At 40.8% G+C, this 21,413-nt stretch overlaps 1 protein-coding gene across 1 annotated transcript in view; it reads right to left on the bottom strand.

Annotated features, from left to right (window-relative positions):
• Window positions 1-21,413, bottom strand: part of SLC5A1 (solute carrier family 5 member 1) — a 72,396-nt gene that overhangs the window by 38,905 nt on the left and 12,078 nt on the right. Inside the window, exons 3-5 of the mRNA XM_049619080.1 lie at window positions 7,433-7,537; window positions 6,383-6,442; window positions 5,648-5,752 (exon numbers count right to left, since the gene is read on the bottom strand). Coding sequence (XP_049475037.1) covers window positions 5,648-5,752; window positions 6,383-6,442; window positions 7,433-7,537 — 270 coding nt within the window. The remainder of the gene's footprint in view (window positions 1-5,647; window positions 5,753-6,382; window positions 6,443-7,432; window positions 7,538-21,413) is intronic.

Raw genomic sequence — 21,413 nt, 5'->3', positions numbered from 1 at the left:
AAACATACCAAGTTTAAATAGAATCTGAGTGGTGGTCTTTGCTATATTAGTCTTTTTACTTTTTTGTATGTTTGAAGTATTTCATTACTTTTTTTAATTTATAAAAGTAGGGGAATGAATAGGTAAATATACCACCAGCACTAGTAGAAAAGAACTCTCCTGTAATCCTATGGGATCATTTGTTTCTCAGCTCTTCCCAGATTGCTCCTTCTCTAAACTACTCTTAGCCCTTAATAAAGGGGGGGGAGAAAATAGAAGAAAGGAAGGAAAAAAGCAAATTTCCCCAATGCTGCTAAGCAAAACCAAATTGAAGTAAAATAAAAAACTATCACACTCTAGACCAGGGGTCAGCAAACTTTTTCTGTAAAGGATCAGGTAATAAGTGTTTCATGTTTTGTAGGCCATACAGTATCTGTCTAACCTGCTCAACTCTGCAGTCAAAGCATGAAAGCAGCTATGGACAACACAATATTGGCCATGATCCAATAAAACTATATTTACAAAAACAAGGAGTTAGATTCAGCTCAAAAGCTTTGTTCCTGTCGCTTTGAAAATTTGACTGAACCACGTCCATGGGATTCATGGGGAATAATAAAATTAAAGATTCAGTTGGGAAAACCTCTTGAGTTTTTTTCATAGGAGTTTTTTCATAGGAAAACCTATGAGTCTCTGACCATGAGCCTTGGGCAGATTACTTCATCTCAGCTCAGATGCTTTGAGATCCTGTGATTCTATATGTGTGCTTTTGCTGCCCATTCTGGTCCGAGTTGTATCTGAGCCCCCAATAAATCCTGCCTGGCAACGACATTTGAGATGAAAAGCCCCATTGCTCAAATTTCTCTTTTCATTTGTGAAAGTGAATGGCTCAGGTAATAAGTATTCAAACTTTAAGCAAAATCCAAAGCTCTTATTTTCACTCAAGGATCCAAAATGGCCAGTGGAGTTGCTGTAAAAGTTTACTGCAGTCATGTTAATAGCCCCAGGAAACATAAATAGGGACATTCAGTCATCATGTGTAATGCATAAAGTCTGAGGCTTATCTCAAATGATTGTGCACACGTGAATAAGGTATGTGATACTAGGAAATTTTACAGAGCAGAACACTTCTCAGAACTTGATAAGTCAGGGTGCTCAGGAGGGGGACAGTGGGGAGCCAATACAATTCAGTGGAGTGCATGGAGGAATAATCAAATCCAGGTCTCAAAGCCCAAAATCTGGCCACAAGACAGTAGCCATAGTCAAGATTCCACACTACTGCTACTCAGTGGCCTGGATCACAACTGGACCCTGCACCTGAAATGCTTTTTCTCTCCTATCAATTACACACTCACTGGATCCCTATGTCCTCCCCAAGCCTTCCTGGCATGTCTCTAGTTGTTCTCTATGTGGACTTGGATCTCACAAGACCCCTTCTCTTCTCACCCATCACACACAATGCCTCTACACACACACAACAAAATTGATTAATCTTTGTGTGTAATGTAAATAAAGACCTATCTTACTTTATTAACTAACAATTCTTTTCTTTTGTCCATGAACTTGAAACTCATGTGTATCTTAATGTGAACTCCTAGAAGGTACATTCAACATCAGCATAATTATTTTAATGATTTCATGTTCTATGATTCATGGTGAACCTGAAGTCAGCCAAATGTATAGAGACAAAGCCTCATCTGTCTGACCCTTCCCCGCCCCTCCACTCTGCCTAAATGTCCTTCCTTCAGACCCTTCATACAAGTGTGTAGTCAATGTTCTCTCCTCATAGTCCTCTGAAATCCGACTCTTGGAAACTTGTTCATAGTTATTTAACAGGCTATCTTAATTTTTCCCAAGGTTCTGAATTTTAACTGACTCTGTACAGAAGAAATGAAAGACTTATAGGGCAGGGACCAGGGGTGCCTGGGTGGCTCAGTCAGTTAAGCATCAAGCATCAAATCAAGCAACTCTTGATTTTGGCTCACAGTCGTGAGACAGAGCCCTACATCGGGCTCTGCACTGTCAGCAGAGTCTGCTTGGGATTCTCTCTCTCTCTCTCTCTCTCTCTCTCTGTCTCTCTCTCTCTCTCAAAATAAATAAATAAACTTAAAAAAAAAAGGCAGGGACTACATAATGCCAAAGGTTTGGATTCAATAACAGGGATACTACTGCTCATCCTAAAATTCTGCTACTTTTTAACTCCACAGAGTCCCTTCCCTTCTTGAGAACTGTTTCCCCATCTATAAAATGAGAGCATAGGACATAGAACTAGATGATCTATCCCATTCCATCACACTATGCTTTCATCCCATCCCAGCACAGAGTAGAACTGTGAGAACACAGACTCTGAAACTAGAGAGACCTGGGTGCCAATCTTGGTTTTGCCATACACTTCCTATGTGATTTGGGATAAATTACCTAACTTCTCTGAAACTCAGTTATCACTCCTACAAAGTGGAAAATAAAACAGAAATCCTTACCCATGCAGCACTGTTATGTGAACTGGAGATGGAATAAGTAAAGCCCCTATTGGAATCTAAGCAAGAGACTGACACTAAATAAAGGGCAACCCTCATCCTTCCTACATATTATTCAAGGAATTACTGCCTCTGGGCAGCAGGTGGAGCAGGTAGGATGTTGGGCAAGGCCTCCAGCAAGAAGCCCCAGAAATCATACAGAGAGGGAGCAGCCTATACCAAGTACTATTCAAAAACAAAAATCAGAAAAAGCTGACTGCTGGGGAATAGGTTCCATCAGGACTTGAGCTGAGTGAGACTGCCCCTCAGCTACCTGGGGGCTCCCAAGTCAAAAGAGTTTAATCAGTAACCTGAACAGTAAGTGTTTGGAAGGCAAGGAGAGAGGTTGGGCATCTAGTTTATTTATATGACTACCCCACACCAGCTCCAAGGGCAAAGAGTACCCTTTCCATGGCAACCACAGTCAACAGACTTTTACCCGCTTGAACTGTGGACTTGAAGGTTTGGTTCCAAGACAGAGAATCCCAGTGCCCTCCTCTCAATGCTCATTAGACAGGTGCCACCTCACAAGCTAAACTAAGGAGCAGGTCCTTTGTCAACCCCACCCCCAGCTCCAGGGTGACCTCCTTTCCCTCCCTGCTTACATTCCTTTTTCTCCTCCTATATCTGCTCTTCCCTCCCTCAGGAAGCCTGATCTCTCCACCCCTCCCAGCATTTCCAGTCTAGGCTCTGCACTGATATCTAATGATGTAGGATTGAAAAGCCCAGGGTCTTCATCTTATAACTAAAAACTAACCCTGAGGAGAGGAGGAGAATGTAAAGGTGGTGAAATCATCACAATGGTGGCAAAACACAAAGAGACCAGTCAAAGGCAATAGCAGTTTGAGTCAGGAAGCTGGGCAGGGAGAGAACAGTGTTCTGGGCATCAGTCTTAACTCCAAGACAAAGCCCTATCAGCCCTATAGGCAACAGCATGTTTTCATTGAGTTGTATAAAAATGTATGTGCAAGACCATTCAATTAGGAAATAATAGTCTCTACAACAAATGGTGCTGAAAGATTTGGACATACACATGCAGAAGAGTGAAGCTGAACCCCCACCTCACATCATATACAAAAAAATAACTCAAAATGGATCAAAAACCTTAATGTAAGAGCTAAAAATATAAAATCCTTCAGAGAAAACATAGGGATCAATCTTCATGATCTTGGATTTGACAATGGATTCTTAGAAATTACAGCAAAAGCATAAGCAAATAAATAAACTAAAAATAGATAAACTGAACTTCATCAAGATTTAAAACTTTTGTGCCTCAAAGGACATTATCAAGAAAAGGAAAAGACAACCTACAGAAAGGGGGATATTTGCAAATCCTATATCTGATAAAGGTCTAGAACCTCTAAAGAACTCTTTCAACTCAACAAAAGAAAAAGACAAACAATCCAATTTTTTTAAAAAAGTGTGTTAATGTAGGCCAGGACTAGGGCTGGAGGGTAATGATATAAAACTGAAAAATAATTACAGTAAGCTGAAGATATAGATATAGGTATTTCCTTTAAAGAAAGTATAGTCAAATACAATGTATAGACTTCATTTGGATTCTGGTTCAAACAAATCAACTGTAAGAAGAAAATTTTTATATAATCAGGAAAATCTGAATATGAACAGGTATTAAACTTCCTAAATTAAGAAATTCCTATGGATTTTTTGTGTGATAATAGCACAAGGGTTATGTTTTTGTTTGTTTGTTTGTTTGTTTGTCTGTTTTAAGTCAAAGATGAGCCACCTGGGTTGCTCAATCAGTTAAGTCTCCCACTCTTGATTTCAGTTCAGGTCATGATCTCACAGTTCGTAAGTTTAAGCCCTGAGTCAGGCTCTACGCTGACAGAGTAGAGCCTGCTTGGGATTCTCTCTCTCTCTCTCTCTCTCTCTCTCTCTCTCTCTCTCTCCTCCCTCTCTCTCTCTGTTTCTCTGTACGTGTCTCAAAAACAAATAAATACATTTTTTAAAGTCAAAGGTATATTCTGAAGAATTCACAGTTAAATGACATAATATCTAGGATTTGACTTAAAATACTTCCGGAAAAAAAGTTAGAAGAGATAGGTGAACAAGAATGGCAAAATTATTATCATTGTTAAAGCACAGTGATGAGATTTAGTTCCACAAATGCTCATTGTACTATTCTTTCTCTGGGTATGTATGTTTGAAATTTTCCAAAATAAAAAAAAAATTACAAATGTGATTTAATATTGTAGTCATCTTGGCTTTAAGAAACCAGGAAAATAAAAGCTCTAGCAGCTATTTTTTAGCACCCCACCTAGCTAGAGCAGAAGGCTTATTTCACATGCAACCTGACTCAAATTTCAACAAATCTTTTGCAAGATGCTGAGATTGGTCTAATCTTACCTTTGGTGCTGGATAGGGAAGGACAAGAAAAAGGAGGAAAACTGATCATACTCAATGAGAAAACTCCTCTGATAGAGCAGTGAGCACTTTGTAACTGCTGACCAACAGGAAAAGCTACAGCCGTTCCCTATGTGGTCTCAGAAAATGCCACTTCTCTCTCTACCTCCAGATTTAGCAATGGATTCTTAGAAATGACACAAAAATATGAGCAACATAAGAAAAAACAGATCTAAAAAAACAGACAAGAAGCCTCATGCAATGAAAAGAACAGTGAGATGGAGCCAGAGGTCTGGGTTCTACTTTTGATTCAGGATCCTGAGCAAGTTTTCTCTAATCCCAGTTTTCACTTCCCTGTCCATAAAAGAAGAGGGAGAATTTCTGAGGTCACTTCAAGAGTTGCCACTGACTGCCTATGTTTAAGTGTATTAGAAACATCACCTAGAGCCAAATTCTGATCCCTCCAGACACAGACTCACAGCTAACTCTAAGGTTAGAACTAGCCCTTAGATATTCTGAAGTTCCTTTCAGTCTTCTATTAAGAACAGTTTTCACTGAAACTTCTTGAATCTGTTTATGTTTTTAACCTTCCACATAGTGAAGGGTAAGGAATTCCATGTGTTGGCTCTTTGATGCATGAAATAGGACTTTACTCCTTAGAATAAGAAGACTAAGGGACCAAGTTAATAGAAACAAATATTGTTGTCCCTTGGTGGGCCAGGATGTACTAAGAAGAGGGAGCGGGCAGGTTCTAAGATAGCCAATGACCGTCCCCGGGGCAGTAGACTCACCGAGATCTTGGTGAAAATGTAGAGTAACAGGGACAGAATAGAGAGGTAGATCTGGATCCTCTTGCCTCCAAATCGCTTCCTCAGGTACTCTGGCATCGTCACCACCTGCATGGGATGTAATGGAGGTTGCCATCAATCAGAGTGACCAGAAGATCCAGAGCAAGCAGAGCAGTGGCATTCACATGGCATCAGATATATGCTCAAAAGTTAAGCATATATAACCCCTCGTGGGTCAGAGAAGTCTGTGATGTAGCCAGATGGCCCCTATTCTCCAGCCATTTGCTCATCTCTTTCCCACATGCCCTACCACTGCAGGGGTAGCTGGGTATTGTCCCAGAACATTTAAGGTGTCCAATAAATACTTTTTTAAATGAACACATGACTGTACATAACCAAGAAAGCAGATCTTTGCCCTGGAAGAGGAAGTGATAGATATATATCCCTATACAACATGCCTACTATGAACAATACACTATAACAAAATAAATAAACATTAAAAAAATTGCTTTTAAGTAGTCAAAATTTTTTTTAAAAAGTAGTCAAAAGTTTATAACCTGGAAAAGAAAGCCAAAACACAAGTCATTCTCTGTCACTTATTCCATAAAGCCTCCTCTGCTTTCAGGAGGATGGAGCTCATATTATATATGTGTGTGTGTGCATATATGTGTATACATATGTAAACATATATAAATATACATTATTGGCAAGACATGGAATAACAGAGCAGATACTTACCCCAGCCTTAATGTAAATGGGAACAAATACCCAGCCTAAGACAACCACCCAAATCAGGGCCTGAAACAGACCAAAAAAAAAAAAAAAAAGCACGTAAAGTCATACCAGGAGGAACCTTAACTCACCCTGCTGCCTGCAGGACCCTCAACTACTATAGGACAATCAGCAAGCATTTTCTCCTGGGGTTCTGGGGACAACTCCCTTAAGTGGCCATCAGAAACTGAAAGAGGCTTTTGCTGCTCAGTTGGCCCATGGGAACAGCAGTAGGGCATTAGTGGAGGAGACACCAGGGGGCTGCCCACAGACATCCCAGCTCCTCTTGCCTCTTCTCTGATTACAAGGAGTAAAATACCATTTAGAGAACTTTTAAGTAATAATAATTAATAATAATAATAATAATAAATAATGGGAATCTGGTGGTAAGAATTTCTAAACCTCCAATATGGCCGAAAGGGTACAGGAGGGCTTGGATTTTTTTTAATTTTTAAACAATTTTTTAAAATTTATATATTGTTTAATTTACATCCAAGTTAGTTAGCATATAGTACAACAATGATTTCAGGAGTAGATTCCTTAATGCCTCTTATCCCTTTAGCCCATCCCCCCTCCTAAAACCCCTCCAGCAACCCTTTCTTTGTTCTCTATATTTAAGAGTCTCTTTTGTTTTGTCCCCCTCCCTGTTTTTATATTCTTTTTGCTTCCCTTTCCTTATGTTCATCTGTTTAGTATCTTAAATTCCTCATATGAGTGAAGTCATATGATATTTGTCTTTCTCTGACTAATTTTGCTTAGCCTAATAGGAGGGCTTGGATTTTTAAAGAAAAAAACACTATTGCCATCATATCTGTAGTTTTCTCATGTTACTCTGGTAGAAGAGCAGCAGGACCCTGGGGCTCCTGAAGCTGTGCCCCTCTTCTATCTGCATCCAAGGGTGTCCCTGGTTGGTTCCCTAACACTCAGAGCATCTCTAAACATAGACTGAAGTGGCTGACTGGCTGACTGCTAAAACTCCTTCCAGCTCCAGGACACAGTGTCTCTGATGTTACTCACATTCCATTCAAAGCCCCCAGTGGCGATGCCTGCTGCAGCTCCTGTCCCCGCCAGCCCCACAAAGTGGCCACTTCCAATGTTACTGGCAAAGAGAGATGCTCCAACCTGGAAACACAAAGAGAAAATCTGGTAAGAACTCTATGGTCCAGGACACTCAGAGGTAGACCAAAGAGAGAAGAGACATGTCACCCAAGAGAAGGACAAGAAATAGCAGAGGCAGGCTGGGAACTTGACTGTGTGTTCGTTGGGACCACAGGTTCACAAGATGGATGTGGGGTCTTGGGTAATAGTGAAGATGAAAAGGAAAGGATGGAAGAAAAGGCAATGTGTATCCCCAAATCAGATCAAATCTGATACAAATCTGTGGGGTTTTTTGTCAGCCCAATGCCAAAGAGTGAAGAAAATATGGGCAACCCCACAGTTCACTAAGCCTCCCTTATAAGTCTTCCAAAAGGCTGTCAGCTGAAAAGCAGGGCCTGTGCCATTCATCCCTGTGTCCTCCAACAGTTGACCAGTACCTTGACCAAGGACCTTGACCAATACTGGCTTTCAGTAAATGCAGACAGTTTTGATAAAAGAAATCATTTAAAGGAAGCCTCTGGGCATCAGCCCTCTCACTTAACCAGAGAAGTCAGGGGGTAGAGCCTATACTTCCCAATGATTCTTAACTATTAAATTCTATGATCCCATGTGCTCCCAAGAAACATGAGATGCTACTAATAATAACTCCCTAAATCAGTATAGTATTTTTATTTTTTATTTTTTACAAAGGTCTCATAGACCCCATGGACACATACACAAAACACATGTATTTTTCAAGGACATACATATGTCTAAATACATAGGTAGAAGACAGATTGGAAGGATATATATTAAAAACCCAAGATTGGAAGCCTGGAAGGAAAAAGGAGAATGAGATTGTGAATGGGAGATGGAAGAGAAAACATCAGATAAAACAAGAGAAGGATCTTGCACTAACTAATCATAATACTGTGCCATCAACTCAATTGCATCTAAGCTCCAAGAGAACCCCAGGAAGTTTTAGAGTCCTTCTGTACCCAGGAGGAGAGGCATAGCACCATTTGATAATTATCAAACTAGTATAATTATCCCCATTATTGCTTAGCAATGGGGGAAAGCTGGTAGTTATTTGTCTATTATCCCTAAGATGGTCCAGATCTGGAACAAAACAAAGAAAAGTATTTCACAAAAGACAAATTACTCCAAGAAACTGTCCTAGCTACATCAGTCCCTACCTCCAATATAAGGTAATGGTTGCTTAGTACCAAATAGTTAAGTCAGAGAGGAGGGCGTTCCCTGAAGGCCAGGTCAGAAAGTCTCTGGAATGATGCAATAATGATATAAAAGTACACTCATTCATTCACTCAGTGAATATTAATTTAGCATCAACTCAATGTAACATGCACTATTCTAGACCCTGGGGACTCCAATGTGAATAGCACAGACAAAATCCCTACTCTCCAGAATCTTATATTCTAACCAACATAAATAAACATAAATAAAATTTTTTAAAAGAGAGATCAGAGAATGGTCAGTGCTGTAAAGAGAACAGAGAGGGTATGATAGAGTGACTAGTTCCAATTGGAGAGTCAAGAAAGGTCCCTCTGTGTAGATGCCCTCTACGTTAAGATTGAAGTGATAAAAGAAGTCCAATGTGTCAAATCAGAAGGAAAGTAGTTGTAGTTAAGAAGCAAAAAGAAGGGCAGACTGGCTGGAGTGTGGTAGGCAAGGAGGAGGGTGGTATGAGATGAGGCTGGGAAGCTGGGCAGGGATATATCAGGAAGGTCCTAGCAGGCAAGGAGGATAGGAGGTTTGAATTTTATTCTAAGTGTGGGAAAACACTGGTGGGAGTGGGGGGCAGTTAATCAGTGGAGAGAAAGGACTGAATTTGCTTTTTAAAGATTGTTTTCAAGTACATGGAGAAGATAGTGTTGGGGGCAAGGGAGAAAACATAAAAATGTAGAGGAGGCTATTGCTGTATCTACATAAGAAGACAGTGGCTCGGTCTCTGGTGCTAGCAGTCAAGACAAGGGCAAGTGTAGAGATTGGAGTGTGTTTTAGAAGCAAGTTGACAGGAGTCCTGAATCTAAGAGTTACCCTTGAAGGATCAGATGTGGGAAATGAGAGAAAGAGTAATCAAGGGTAACTCCTAGACTCAGGACTTGAGTAGGTGGATGCCATTTATTAAAAAGGGGAAAATGGATCCAAAGATGGGTGGATAAAGAAGATGCAGTAATATATATACAATGGCATATATTACTTAGCCATACAAAAGAATGTAATCTTGCCATTTGCAACAACAATAGACCTAGAGGGTATGATGCTAAGTGAAGTAGGTCAATCAGAGAAAGACAAATACCATATAATATCATTCATCTGTGGAATTTAAGTAACAAAACAAAACAAACAAAGAAAAAAGAGATTAAAAAAAAAAACTCTTAAATGCAGAGAATAAACTGGTGATCACCAGAGGGGAGGTTGCAGGGGGGTGTGAAATAGATAAAAGGGATTAAGAGTACACTTATCCTGGGGCGCCTGGGTGGCTCAGTCGGTTAAGCCACCGACTTCAGCTCAGGTCATGATCTCGCGGTCCATGAGTTCAAGCCCCGCGTGGGGCTCTGTGCTGACAGCTCAGAGCCTGGAGCCTGTTTCAGATTCTGTGTCTCCCTCTCTTTGACCCTCCCCTGTTCATGCTCTGTCTCTCTCTGTCTCAAAAATAAATAAACATTAAAAAAAAAAAAGAGTACACTTATCCTGATGAGCACTGAGAATTGTACATAATTGTTGAATCATATTGTACACCTAAAATTAATATAACATTGTATGTTAATTATACTTAAATTTTAAAAAAAGAAGAAGGGGAAATTGGGAGGAAAGCAGGCTGTTCAGAGATATTCACCTCTTTCTCCTCAAAGTTGGATGGAGATAACAGTCCACTTTTAATCAGAATTACCTTTGTCATGTAGCCTGCCTTCCATGATCCATTATCTTTTCATTTATCATCTCTCACTTGATAAATTATTAAGCCTAATGTTGTACTATTAAGGGCATAATTACCAGTAATGATTAACTGCATTAGATTAACCTTAAGTTCAAGAAGTCCTCTCCAAGGGAAACATTGAACTTTAAGAAGTTGCTGGCTTTCCTGAGGTACCCCCTTACTGTCTGATGGAATAGGGGCCAGGAGAGCTTTGCCTTGCACAGATTTACTTAATTTCTGTCATAGTCACTACTCTTCTCCAAGTCACTTGCCTTGGCCTCATTCTGGACTCCCTCCCTTCACCCCATGGCCTTCACTCAATCATTTACCAAAACCCTGACTCTGCCTCCACAATGTCAAAGGCATCTAGCACTTCTTATACTGCCCTTGTACAGGCTGTGATTATCTCTCAACAGGCTTCTAGATAATTTCCAGTCTCCCCCTACACACATGGCCAGTTCCCCAAAGCACAACTCTGATCAACCCACTTCCCTATTCAGAGAACCTCCTCAACATCCAAATGGGCCTGCCAAGTAGTCTTCCTGGAAGTTCCAGGTTTAAAGACATAGTCCTAAGAATTCAGAAAGATTTCAGGTTAGAGTCCCCTCCAGTGAGAAGGAAGTATGAAAATAAAAATTAGAGTTTGAATACTTTCTTAACCTCTTACTATCTGGGTGATCATAACATCTGTGAGCCTCAATCTTCTCTCATGACAGGTTGTTCAGAAGTCAAATGAGATTATGAATCAGTAATGATTGACATTTTACTGACCCTCAGAGTCCTTTTTCTCCTCCAAGAGGATAATCACTTCATCCTCAAAGACAATTCACAAGAGCTACAATGGACACAGTTGGAGTCTGAATTGTGTTCCCCCAAAATTCATGTGTGGTAGTCCTAACTTCCTAATGTGACCTTATTTTGGAGATAGGGTATTTAGGGAGGTAATTAAGGTTAAATTAGGTCATAAGGGTGGGGCCCTAATCTATTTGATAGGACTGGTCCTTATAAGAAAAAGAAAATGACATCGTCTCTCTCATTCTCTCTCATTCTCTCTCTCTCACTCATTTTTTACTCAGAAAAGAGACCATGTGAATGCAAAGACAAAAGGCAGTCATCTACAATCCAGAAAGAGAGGTCTCGCCAGAAACCAACCCTGACAGCACCTTGATCTTGAGCTTCCAGCCTCCAGAACTGTGAAAAAATAAATCTCTCTTGTTTAAGGCTACCAGTCTATGGTATTGTGTTATGGAAGCCCAAGCAAGCTAATACAGACACCATTGCTTTATCACCTCCATTCCCCTGCCAGGTTTTCATTCTGCCCTTCCTCTCACTGAAGCTCATTAACAATGCTTTCATCATTCTAATTTCCCAAACTCTCCCTCTGTCTACCCCTCACCCACATTCATGCCCATTTGGGAATCATGCCCCATCCAGGGAGTGATCCAGTGACATGAATCATCATGTCCTTCTCTGTAATCTCCTCCCACATTGCCTCTGAGTTCAGGGTTTTAGACTTCATCTAAAATTTCCCCAGCTTGACCTTGCTTTTGACTAACGTCTTTCCAAGCCTTCCTCATCCCCTGATGGGGCTCAGGAAGCTATTATAAGTATTTAGATGGCTTTACTGTAACTGTGCAAGATGAGCTGGGTCAGACAACACCCAACAGGTTTGATAGCATGGTAATCAGGGAAATAACATAATGTGACATCACAAATGGAAAAAAAAAAAAAAAACCACTACATTTTCCTTTGAATTTGGAGGAATTCATAATCATACTTTACTACCTAAACTTCTTACCCTAGAAAGTTGGCAGGATGGGAAATACTTGGAGAAATTATAGAATCACAGAGTCTTAAAGAGTTATATGGACCCACAAATGTCACAGTTTGAATCCCTTCTGCAATACCCAACCCCCCCAAGTGATGGTTGGTTTCTGGATGCCATGCTTCTAGTGACAGAGAACTTGCCCAATTTACAAGGCAGCTGAATCCATAGAGGAACAATTCTAATGGTTAAAAAGTCCTTCTTTACCTTGAGGTGAAATCTACCCATTTGTCTATTCTGCCTTCTGGAGTGATACAGAACAAGTCAAATCTCTCTCCCACAAGCTAGCTCTTCCAAGGTCTAAGGAAAGGGATTATGCCCACCCTCAAATCTTCTCCAGGCTAAGTTTCCTCTTCTCATGTGTCTGCTCCTCACTGGCCATGGAATTGAATCTCACCATCTGTGTTACTATCTGCTGCCCTCAGTTTTAACAGTGTCCACCAGATGGGCCTCAGGCCCAAATGAACCACTTTAGACATGGGCCATCCAGAGTGAAACAGGCTGCCCTTCCTGACTTCCCATACGGTTTTAACATTATATGGCTTCAAATCCTCTTTTAAATCTGTCACTCAGCCATGAGTGCCTGGTGGTAGTAAGGACTAAGCCAGTCCCTCTAACTCTCATCACTGTCAGAAAATCTGCCTCTAAATTATTTGGACCATTTAACAAGAACAGATTCCCTCTCATTGCAGTTTAGATTCCTGATAATACCAATTTGGTTTACCTCAACAATACAGTGGCTCTAACACTTAAAATTTTTTCACTTCGATTCTTCCAGGGTTTGGCACAAATATGATATTCTCCCATAAGCCTTACCTAAAGAGAAAACCACTTAAACTACAAAGGAAAATAATCTAGCCAAATTAATTTCTCCCTACCAACTATTAACGTCAGAAGTTGGAAGCTAGCAGGGATTGCATCTATTCCTCGAAAAAAGGCAGACATTAGTCTCTTCAATGATCACTTCTTCAGTTCTTATCACAGCCCTACAAATGGACTTCCTGAACCCATGCTACTCACAGAGTGTTCCACGGGCCAGGAGCATCAGCTTCACCTGTGAGCTTATGAGAACGACAAATCCTCTGCCCCCACCCCAGACCTATTGAATCAGAGTAGTAAGCTCTTCAAGTGATTCTCATGTACAATAAAGTTTGAGAAATCTACCTACACTGTACTAAATGTCACTGTTATCTCCACAAACTTGTTTGACCTCTCTTCAGGAAAAAGAGCACAGGGACTAACTACAAAATTAGGATGTTAAGGTGTGAAGGACAAAAACTTTGGGGTGAAAGGGACTTTCTCCAAAATTCTCTACTTAACCTCCAGAGTTTCAAAGGTCTGTTACCATGGTACTCATGCTTCCCAGTGGGAGACACTGTCTCTTCAACCACATGCCAACACAAGCATGTGGACTGAAAGAATTTTTGACCAATCTCACAGGTAAAACCTCAGAACTGGCTGGTTCAGTCAAATAAAGACTTCCAGAATATCCTCACACTGCAGCAAAATTATCAAGACATTTCAAATGGAAATCCACAGATACCACTCAAAGGCTTTGTGGGAAATCCTACAATTTTTCTCCTCAAGAGATTGGGTTATAAGAATTCCCAGAGGGTAATCTCCACCACCAGAAGCAACAAACATTGCTGATTGGAGGACTCCTCTGCCATGATATGACACTGGGAAGAGGAATTACAGGCTTTCAAGACTTTCTGCAATACAGCCCCCTCCTCTTTCTCCACTCCCAGCAGCCTCTCCATACCCTTTCACATCCCCTGCACTCCAGCTAAATTATACTAACTCAGTCTCCTAGATATGCTCTGGGCATTCCTGCCTTCTGAATTTATTTATGCCATTTCCCTCTGCTTCAACCTCCTCTCCATCAACTCTTATGCCCCTAAAACACTGACCCAGTCTTCAAAAGGAATCCCAGTCTCATCTCTCCACTGACACCATTCAGAGCTGATTTCTTACCCCTCTGGTCTCTCACCTGCAATCCTCATCTGTTGTACTCTCCAGGGGCATGACACTGCTTCTGTCCAAGTGTTATTCCCCACAAACCTTCTAGCCCTCAAAGAGGATTTCTGCTTCTGCTGAGCATAGGACCTTTCTTGCACATGACAAGCATGCAGTAAAAGTCTGCTGAGTGAGTGAGTGGACTGGTGTATCAAATCCTTGGATGGTAGCAACTGAATGCCTTAGAGCTATACTTATTTCCACTGGTTACAGAGAGTTAAGACTCTTCCCAGGGACATGTCAAGGATGGCTCTCTCTTGAGGAAGAGGCAATAAACTTGGCCTGCTAGGCCTAGATGGGGCCCAGCAGAATAATGGGGTGTGCTAGGATTATGCACTACTCTGAGATGTTAATATGGTGACCTATAAGATCAGTGTTAGTAAGAACAAGACCTCAAGTGGAATCTGACCTCCTGGGTTAGTCCATCAGGCAAGTAAATACGTTCTCCCATATATTTCTGATAGAAATGCAATTCTGGAAAGCAGTTGTTGGTACATATCAAAATCTCATCTCCTTCCACCATATGATCCTACTTTTTAGTACCTTAAGAAAATTATCAGAAATGCAGACAGGGGCGCCTGGGTGGCTCAGTCGGTTAAGCGTCCGACTTTGGCTCAGGTCATGATCTCGTGGTCTGTGAGTTCAAGCCCTGCGTCGGGCTCTGTGCTGACTGCTCAGAGCCTGGAGCCTGTTTCACATTCTGTGTCTCCCTCTCTCTCTGACCCTCCCCCATTCATGTTCTGTCTCTCTCTGTCTCAAAAATAAATAAACGTTAAAAAAATTTTTTTAAAGAAATGCAGACAAAGTCTTATACATGAGTTTCATTAGTATGTCCATTGCCATGTTATTTACAACACAGGAAAGTTGGAATCAACATAAATGCCCAACCACAGGAAGACAACTGGATAAATTAAGGTACATACTTGTGATCGAATATTATGCAGCCATTAAAATCATAGCTTTGAAGAATATGTTATGGTGGGAAGGTGATAGTGATAAAATCCCAAATAAAAAAAGAATATACAGTTTTTTATAGACATAGACATAGTCATAGACATAGACAGAGACAGAGACATAGAGTTATATCTCCAAATTTAACAGTGGTTATCTTTGAAAGAGAAAACAATGAGCGTGTTTTCATACTTTTCCAATATTCCCACAATGAATTTGTGTAACTTTATAAGCAGAACACAATTCATCAAAACCTTTAACAATAAAGGGAAATCATTCCAGAGCTGTCTCAGATTCACTTTCAGAGCCTAAGAACAAAGTATGTAAGGAAGTCATGTGTTTGTTGGGGGCAATATAGAAAAAGACATGAAATGTCATTGAATGCTACCTAAAAATTATGTTTTGTGTGACAGGAAAAAGGAAATAGGAAATATATGGTACAGCCTGTTTATTTACCAATATCCAGTCATCTCATATTGGAGCTAGAATTAACTTGGAAATGATTAAGGTTGACCTTGTCATTTTCAAATGAAAACAAAATTATAGCCCAAAGGAAGAAAGTGATTCAAATTTATGCATTAATTCTATCTTTACTTCCACACCCTTAGGAAAGTAAAATAGTATGCGTACACTCTGAACCATTAACCCAAGAGTCAAGAATTGCCTAAGGCAGTGGACAACTACCTGTGTATGTCTTCCTCAGACAATGGTTCTCAAACTATAGCATGCATCAGAATCTACAGTAAAAATACACAAAACCAGCAAAATCTGAATGATAAACACATTCAGTTTTAATAAAATTATGTTCAAATATTGCATGAAACATACAAACACTACAAAAGTATTCATTGTTTGTCTGAAATTCAGATTTAACTGGCCATCCTTTATTTTTATTTGCTGAATCTGGCAACACTAATTACAATCACCTAGATTTGTTAAACCACAGATGTTTGAACCGCATTCCTTCAACTTTCTGATTCAATATGTTTGGGTTGAGGCTGGAAATTTTGCCTTTCTAACTAGAGCTCAGGTCTTGCTGATGCTGCTGGGGTGGGTACACTTTGAGAGGCCTGTCCTGGGAAAATAAGAAAGGGAGAAGGGATGACTTTTACAGTGCCTCCTGTTGGCCAAGTGTCGGGACAGGCACTTCATTCACTTCATCTTACATCGTACTTACTACAGTCTGTGAGGTAGGGATTATTCTCATTTTCATTTTACAGGTAAGAAGACTGAAGACCAGAGCAGTCATTTGCCCACAGTCCTACAGTCTAACATGACCAATGTCCAAGGGACAGAAAGGGAGGCCACAGTGCCACTCTGACTTTCTTCCTCCTTCCCCAGACATTTCTTTCTCAACTTCCCTGAAGGGGCACAGTCGGGTCAGGCCTCCCTACCCATTTCATTGTAAATTTAGGAACAGCATGTATATATCTGCATCATACTTGTATTTCAGATTCTTCCCTCATCCTCTGAGGAACTGGTCTTTAACCTGAATTACTATTTTGATTTCATTCGTAAGGTATCTTTTCATAGGGGAGATTTGGAGAGATTTAACCTTTGACTTTTGCCATCTCTTGAAGATCACAATTCCTGGACTGGGACAGAAGAGAAGGTGGGACTCATATATTCAGACCATTTTATTTCTGAGATTCTGGTAAATGTTTAGACACAGGTCTTGCTCCAGAGCCATCATAATCTCTGTTTACATTAGCTCATGCACTCCATAAACAATGGTGGCCTTTCACTCATTATCTTCACAAATCTCTCTCCTTGTTCTAAGAGCCAAAAGGGCAGGAAATCAGGAAACCACTGCCAAGGCTGGCATTTTCCCACAGGTTGTTGGCACAAAACACAGGTGAGGTCTTCTCTTGGCATTTATAGGTCAAGGAGGCTAGAGACCAACCAACCCTCTCACCAATTCAGATAGGTTCATCCTTGGGATCATCAACTTGCAGTCCCTCACTCAGAGGGCCTGACTGAAATGCATTATCTACCCCTACACTGGCCTCCTTTCAGTTCCTCAAATATCCCAAGATCCTTCCCTCCTCAGGCCTTTGACTATTCTGTCCCTTCTGCTTGGATTGCTCTTCCCCCAATCTTCAAATGGCTGCCTCCTTCTGATTCCTCACATCTCAGCCTAAATGCTCAGTTCTCAGAAAGATCTTTCCTGATTCTCTTATGTAGTTTGAGAAACACCCCTTTTCTTCCCTCCCACCCTTGACTCAAATACACTTTCTTAAGACCACTATTTGTAATTTTGGATATATATATAATTTTGGATTATATAATTTTGTAAGAATGTGTGTGTGTGTCTCTCTCTCACACACATACACACACACTAATATATGCCAGCACCTAACACAGAATGTGGCATATAATAAGTAATCAACATGTAAATGTAGAATAAAGTAATAGCAATGCATCAATGGATAAATGATTGAATTCACAGTTTAAGAAGGAGGAGCTAAAGATGAGATACAATAATAATAATGATGATGGGAGCACGTGGCTGACTCAGTAGAGCATAAGACTCTTGACCACAGGGTCATGAGTTTGAGCCCTACATTGAGTGTAGAGATTACTTTAATAAAAAAGTGATGATGATGACGATAATGATATTAAGAATAGCCAGTTTGGGTAGGACTAATTACATACTATTGTAAATGATTTACATATTTATCTAATTGAATCCTCAAAACAACTCTCTAAGATAGGTGCTATGGGGATGCCTGGGTGGCTCAGTCAGTTAAGCGGCCAACTTCTGCCCAGATCATGATCTCATGGTTTGTGAGTTTGAGCCCCATGTCAGGCTTTGTGCTGATAGCTTGGAGCCTGGAGTCTGCTTCGGATTCTGTGTCTCCCTCTCTCTCTGCCCCTTCCCAGCTCATGCTCGCACTCTGTCTCTGTCAAAAATAAATAAACTTAAAACAAAATTTTAAAAAAAAGATAGGTGCTATGATCTCTATTTTTCAGTTGAGGAAACTGAAACACAGAAAGGTTGAATAACTCACCCAAGGCCACAAAGCTAGGAAGGGGGACCTGGGGTTCTAAACAAGGCAGAGTGACTTCAGAGTCTCTAGTCTTAACCCTAACTCTAAATCACCTCCCTAATATAAAATTTACCCAAAGTAAAACATATAGGTCTCAGTGACTCAAAATGTGCCACGCAAATGGTAGAAAGGAAAAGCCCAGACACATTTATTTTTTTAGGGGTTTTTTTGTAATGCTTATTTATTTTTGAGAGAGAGACAGACAGAGTGCAAGTTGGGGAGGGACAGAGAGAGAAGGTGACACAGAATCTGAAGCAGATTCCAGGCTCTGAGCTGTCAGCACAGAGCCCAATGCAGAGCTTGAACCCACATACCGTGAGATCATGACCTGAGCCGAAGTCAGATGTCACCCAGGTGCCCTAACCCAGATACATTTCTAACATGAATAATCCAAAGACTTCATCATAGCTGATAGTTTCAGCATTCTTCTGACTTCAACCAACTAGAAATGTTGATTATAGTTTACTTTTTCCTTTCTCTGTCTGGGGAAGCACTAACATGTTAGAAAATATTGGGAAGGTATCCAGAGTGAAAGAAGAAAGCAGGAGCTTATACACCAAGTATATGACAGGAAATTGGCTACACACCCATCAACTGATGCCTAAGAACACAAAGAATACATGGGGTGGTGAGTGGCTGTGCATTAATCAGTGAAACTCTTCAGAGGAGACTAAGCCATGAAGAGTGGCAGGGAAATAGCCCTGACAAAAAGAGAGAGGGCAAGAAGGACAAGGGAGAGAGGATGAGGGAAGGAAGAGAAGAAATAGGGGAAGGAGGAGGTGGTGATAGAGGAAGAGGAAAAGGAGAAGAGAGAGGAGAGGCCATTCAAGAGCAAGGCAGCAACTGGCATGTTAAGCAAAAAACTCTCACCACAAAAGAGATACATATCTATGGGAATAGCCAAGTTTTGCAAAATCTTGTCTCAGCCTTAAAAAAAAAAATGTTTTAGATAGTAAGGAAGCATAGTCACACCAGCCTTTTTTTCCCCAAGGGATCCAATGAGAGCTAAAATCAGGCACTCTGATTGGGGCCAGGATTGCTTTTCCACTTTTACTACCACGAACCTTAAAAAAAAGAAGTCTAAAGGAAAAAAAAAAGTTCTCTGTCCATAGAAACAGAAATGTGGAACACTGCTAGAGAAAGGCTTTGACTTGGACCCAGCACTTTCCTAACCTCCTGAATTCTTACCACTGCCTACACTCTGTGGCCACTGCTCCAGAGAGCAGAATGCAGGCTGAGGTCTTAGGTGACATCAACAAGGGGATCCAGCATGAGAGTCTGAGGACATGTCCCTTTCCTCCCTCCTTTTTCTTTAATTTAGCACGTATTTCTCAAATTCCCAGTAGATGCAAGGTCCTGGACTAGGTATTGGAAGAAAAAAAAGATTAAGAAAAACATAGGCTCTGCCCTGGGATAAATGAAAGCACACATAGCCATATGGAAGTAGAAGACAACCAGCAGGAAGAAAGGGTCAACTGGACTTGGCAGTCACTTCCACTCAACCTTATGAAAGTCAAGTACTTGTTGGTCCTTCATCTCACATTTTCCTGAGCTTTGTTCCCTTGGTGACCTTTCTACCTCTCCTATGTCCATTCCCCTAGTTCATGCTCTTTCTCTCTCAGGTCCTATGTTCCCAGGTCTTAGATCTACCAGACTCTTCCAGGATGCACCCCAGTAGTATCCTAAGTGGATGAACTTTGATTTGATCATTGGGATTTACAGACTTAAATATCAAATCAGATATATTTTACTCAAGAAAGTTTAGTAAGTATGAAGAGCTATCTTCTTTCCTTGGGGAAAATATTCAAGGGGGTCTCTGGTTAGCCCTAACTGAAAGAATTTCTTGGTTTTCAGGTAACCCTCTAGACTACATCTATTGATCTCAAATTTCCATCTCAAAAGATAAGAAAGAGACCTGAATAACAGAAAAATAGAGAGAGTCCTAGCTCTGTCATTATCTTGTGTGAACTTGGGCAACCCATGGGGTTAATCTCCATTCTTGCTGGATCACTAAGGATTCAATCAAATACAGGATATAATAGTCCTTCAAAAGTTTTCAGCTGAAAAAAGAAAAACAAGAGCTAAACCTGAGAATTTGCTGAGTGCCAGGCACTGTTCTGAGACTGTGCATATGTCCACACAACAATCTCAAGGAAGTACTGTTATCCCCATTATAGAGATAACAAATGTAAGACACAGAGATGTTTAGTAACTCACACAGCTAGTAATGGGGAGAAGCTGGATTTGAACCCAAGCAGCCTGACTCCAGAGCCTAGGCCTGAACAAGGTGTCAATGAACTAGGACCTATAAGCCAAATCTGGTCCTCAGCCTCTTTTAGTAAATAAAGTTTTATTGGAATACAGCCAGGCCCATCCATTTATGTACTGCCCATGGCTGATTTCATGATACAACAGCAGAGTTGAGTAGTTGTGACAGAGATCATATAGCCTACAAAGCAAAAATATTTGCTATCTTGCCCTGTAAAGAGAAAGTTTGTCAACCCTTGCCCTAAGTCACTGTGACATACACCTCTCTGATGATTCTCTAATAATAAAAGAAGGAAAGGAACTGTGGCTATTGAGAGACACACAGCCATTCAATTTTCAAGACCCTCGTTGGCAATAGACTGGCTAGCATGCCCACACCCATTCTTGTTTCCTCCTCTGTGGAAGAAATTTTAGTCCTGGAAGACCTTTGAGATGCTCAATCTGACTGTTCCTCATTACAGAGGAGACTGAGACCCAGAGAAGTTAATGATTTGCCCGATGTCACAAAGCTGGGACAACCCAAGTCCTTTGGTTCTTTGTGAGGTTCCTATTCCCTCTGGAATGTTTACTTCTTCATTTAAGGGGGTTTTCAAAGGGTTGACTCAACCCCATTGTACCCCACCCATTTCCTTGGAGCTGACTCTGGTAAGTGTGACCAAACTCTCCTCCAAAAAAGAATTCTCCACTGGGCTGTGTATCTGGGGCCCAGCCTATCTGAGTAATTTCTGCTACCAATAGACAAGGAGTGGGGAATTTTCCCTTCAATGCTCACATTCCTGCTTTCCCATCTCCCACATACCCACATAACCATTACAACATAGCACACAGCTGTTTGTTAAAGCTTCCAACTACAGAAGGGAATCCTGGGCC

This window comes from Panthera uncia (assembly GCF_023721935.1).
Source record: "Panthera uncia isolate 11264 chromosome D3 unlocalized genomic scaffold, Puncia_PCG_1.0 HiC_scaffold_8, whole genome shotgun sequence".
Classification (NCBI taxonomy): Eukaryota; Metazoa; Chordata; class Mammalia; order Carnivora; family Felidae; genus Panthera; species Panthera uncia.
This window is presented reverse-complemented; position numbering and strand designations above follow the sequence as displayed.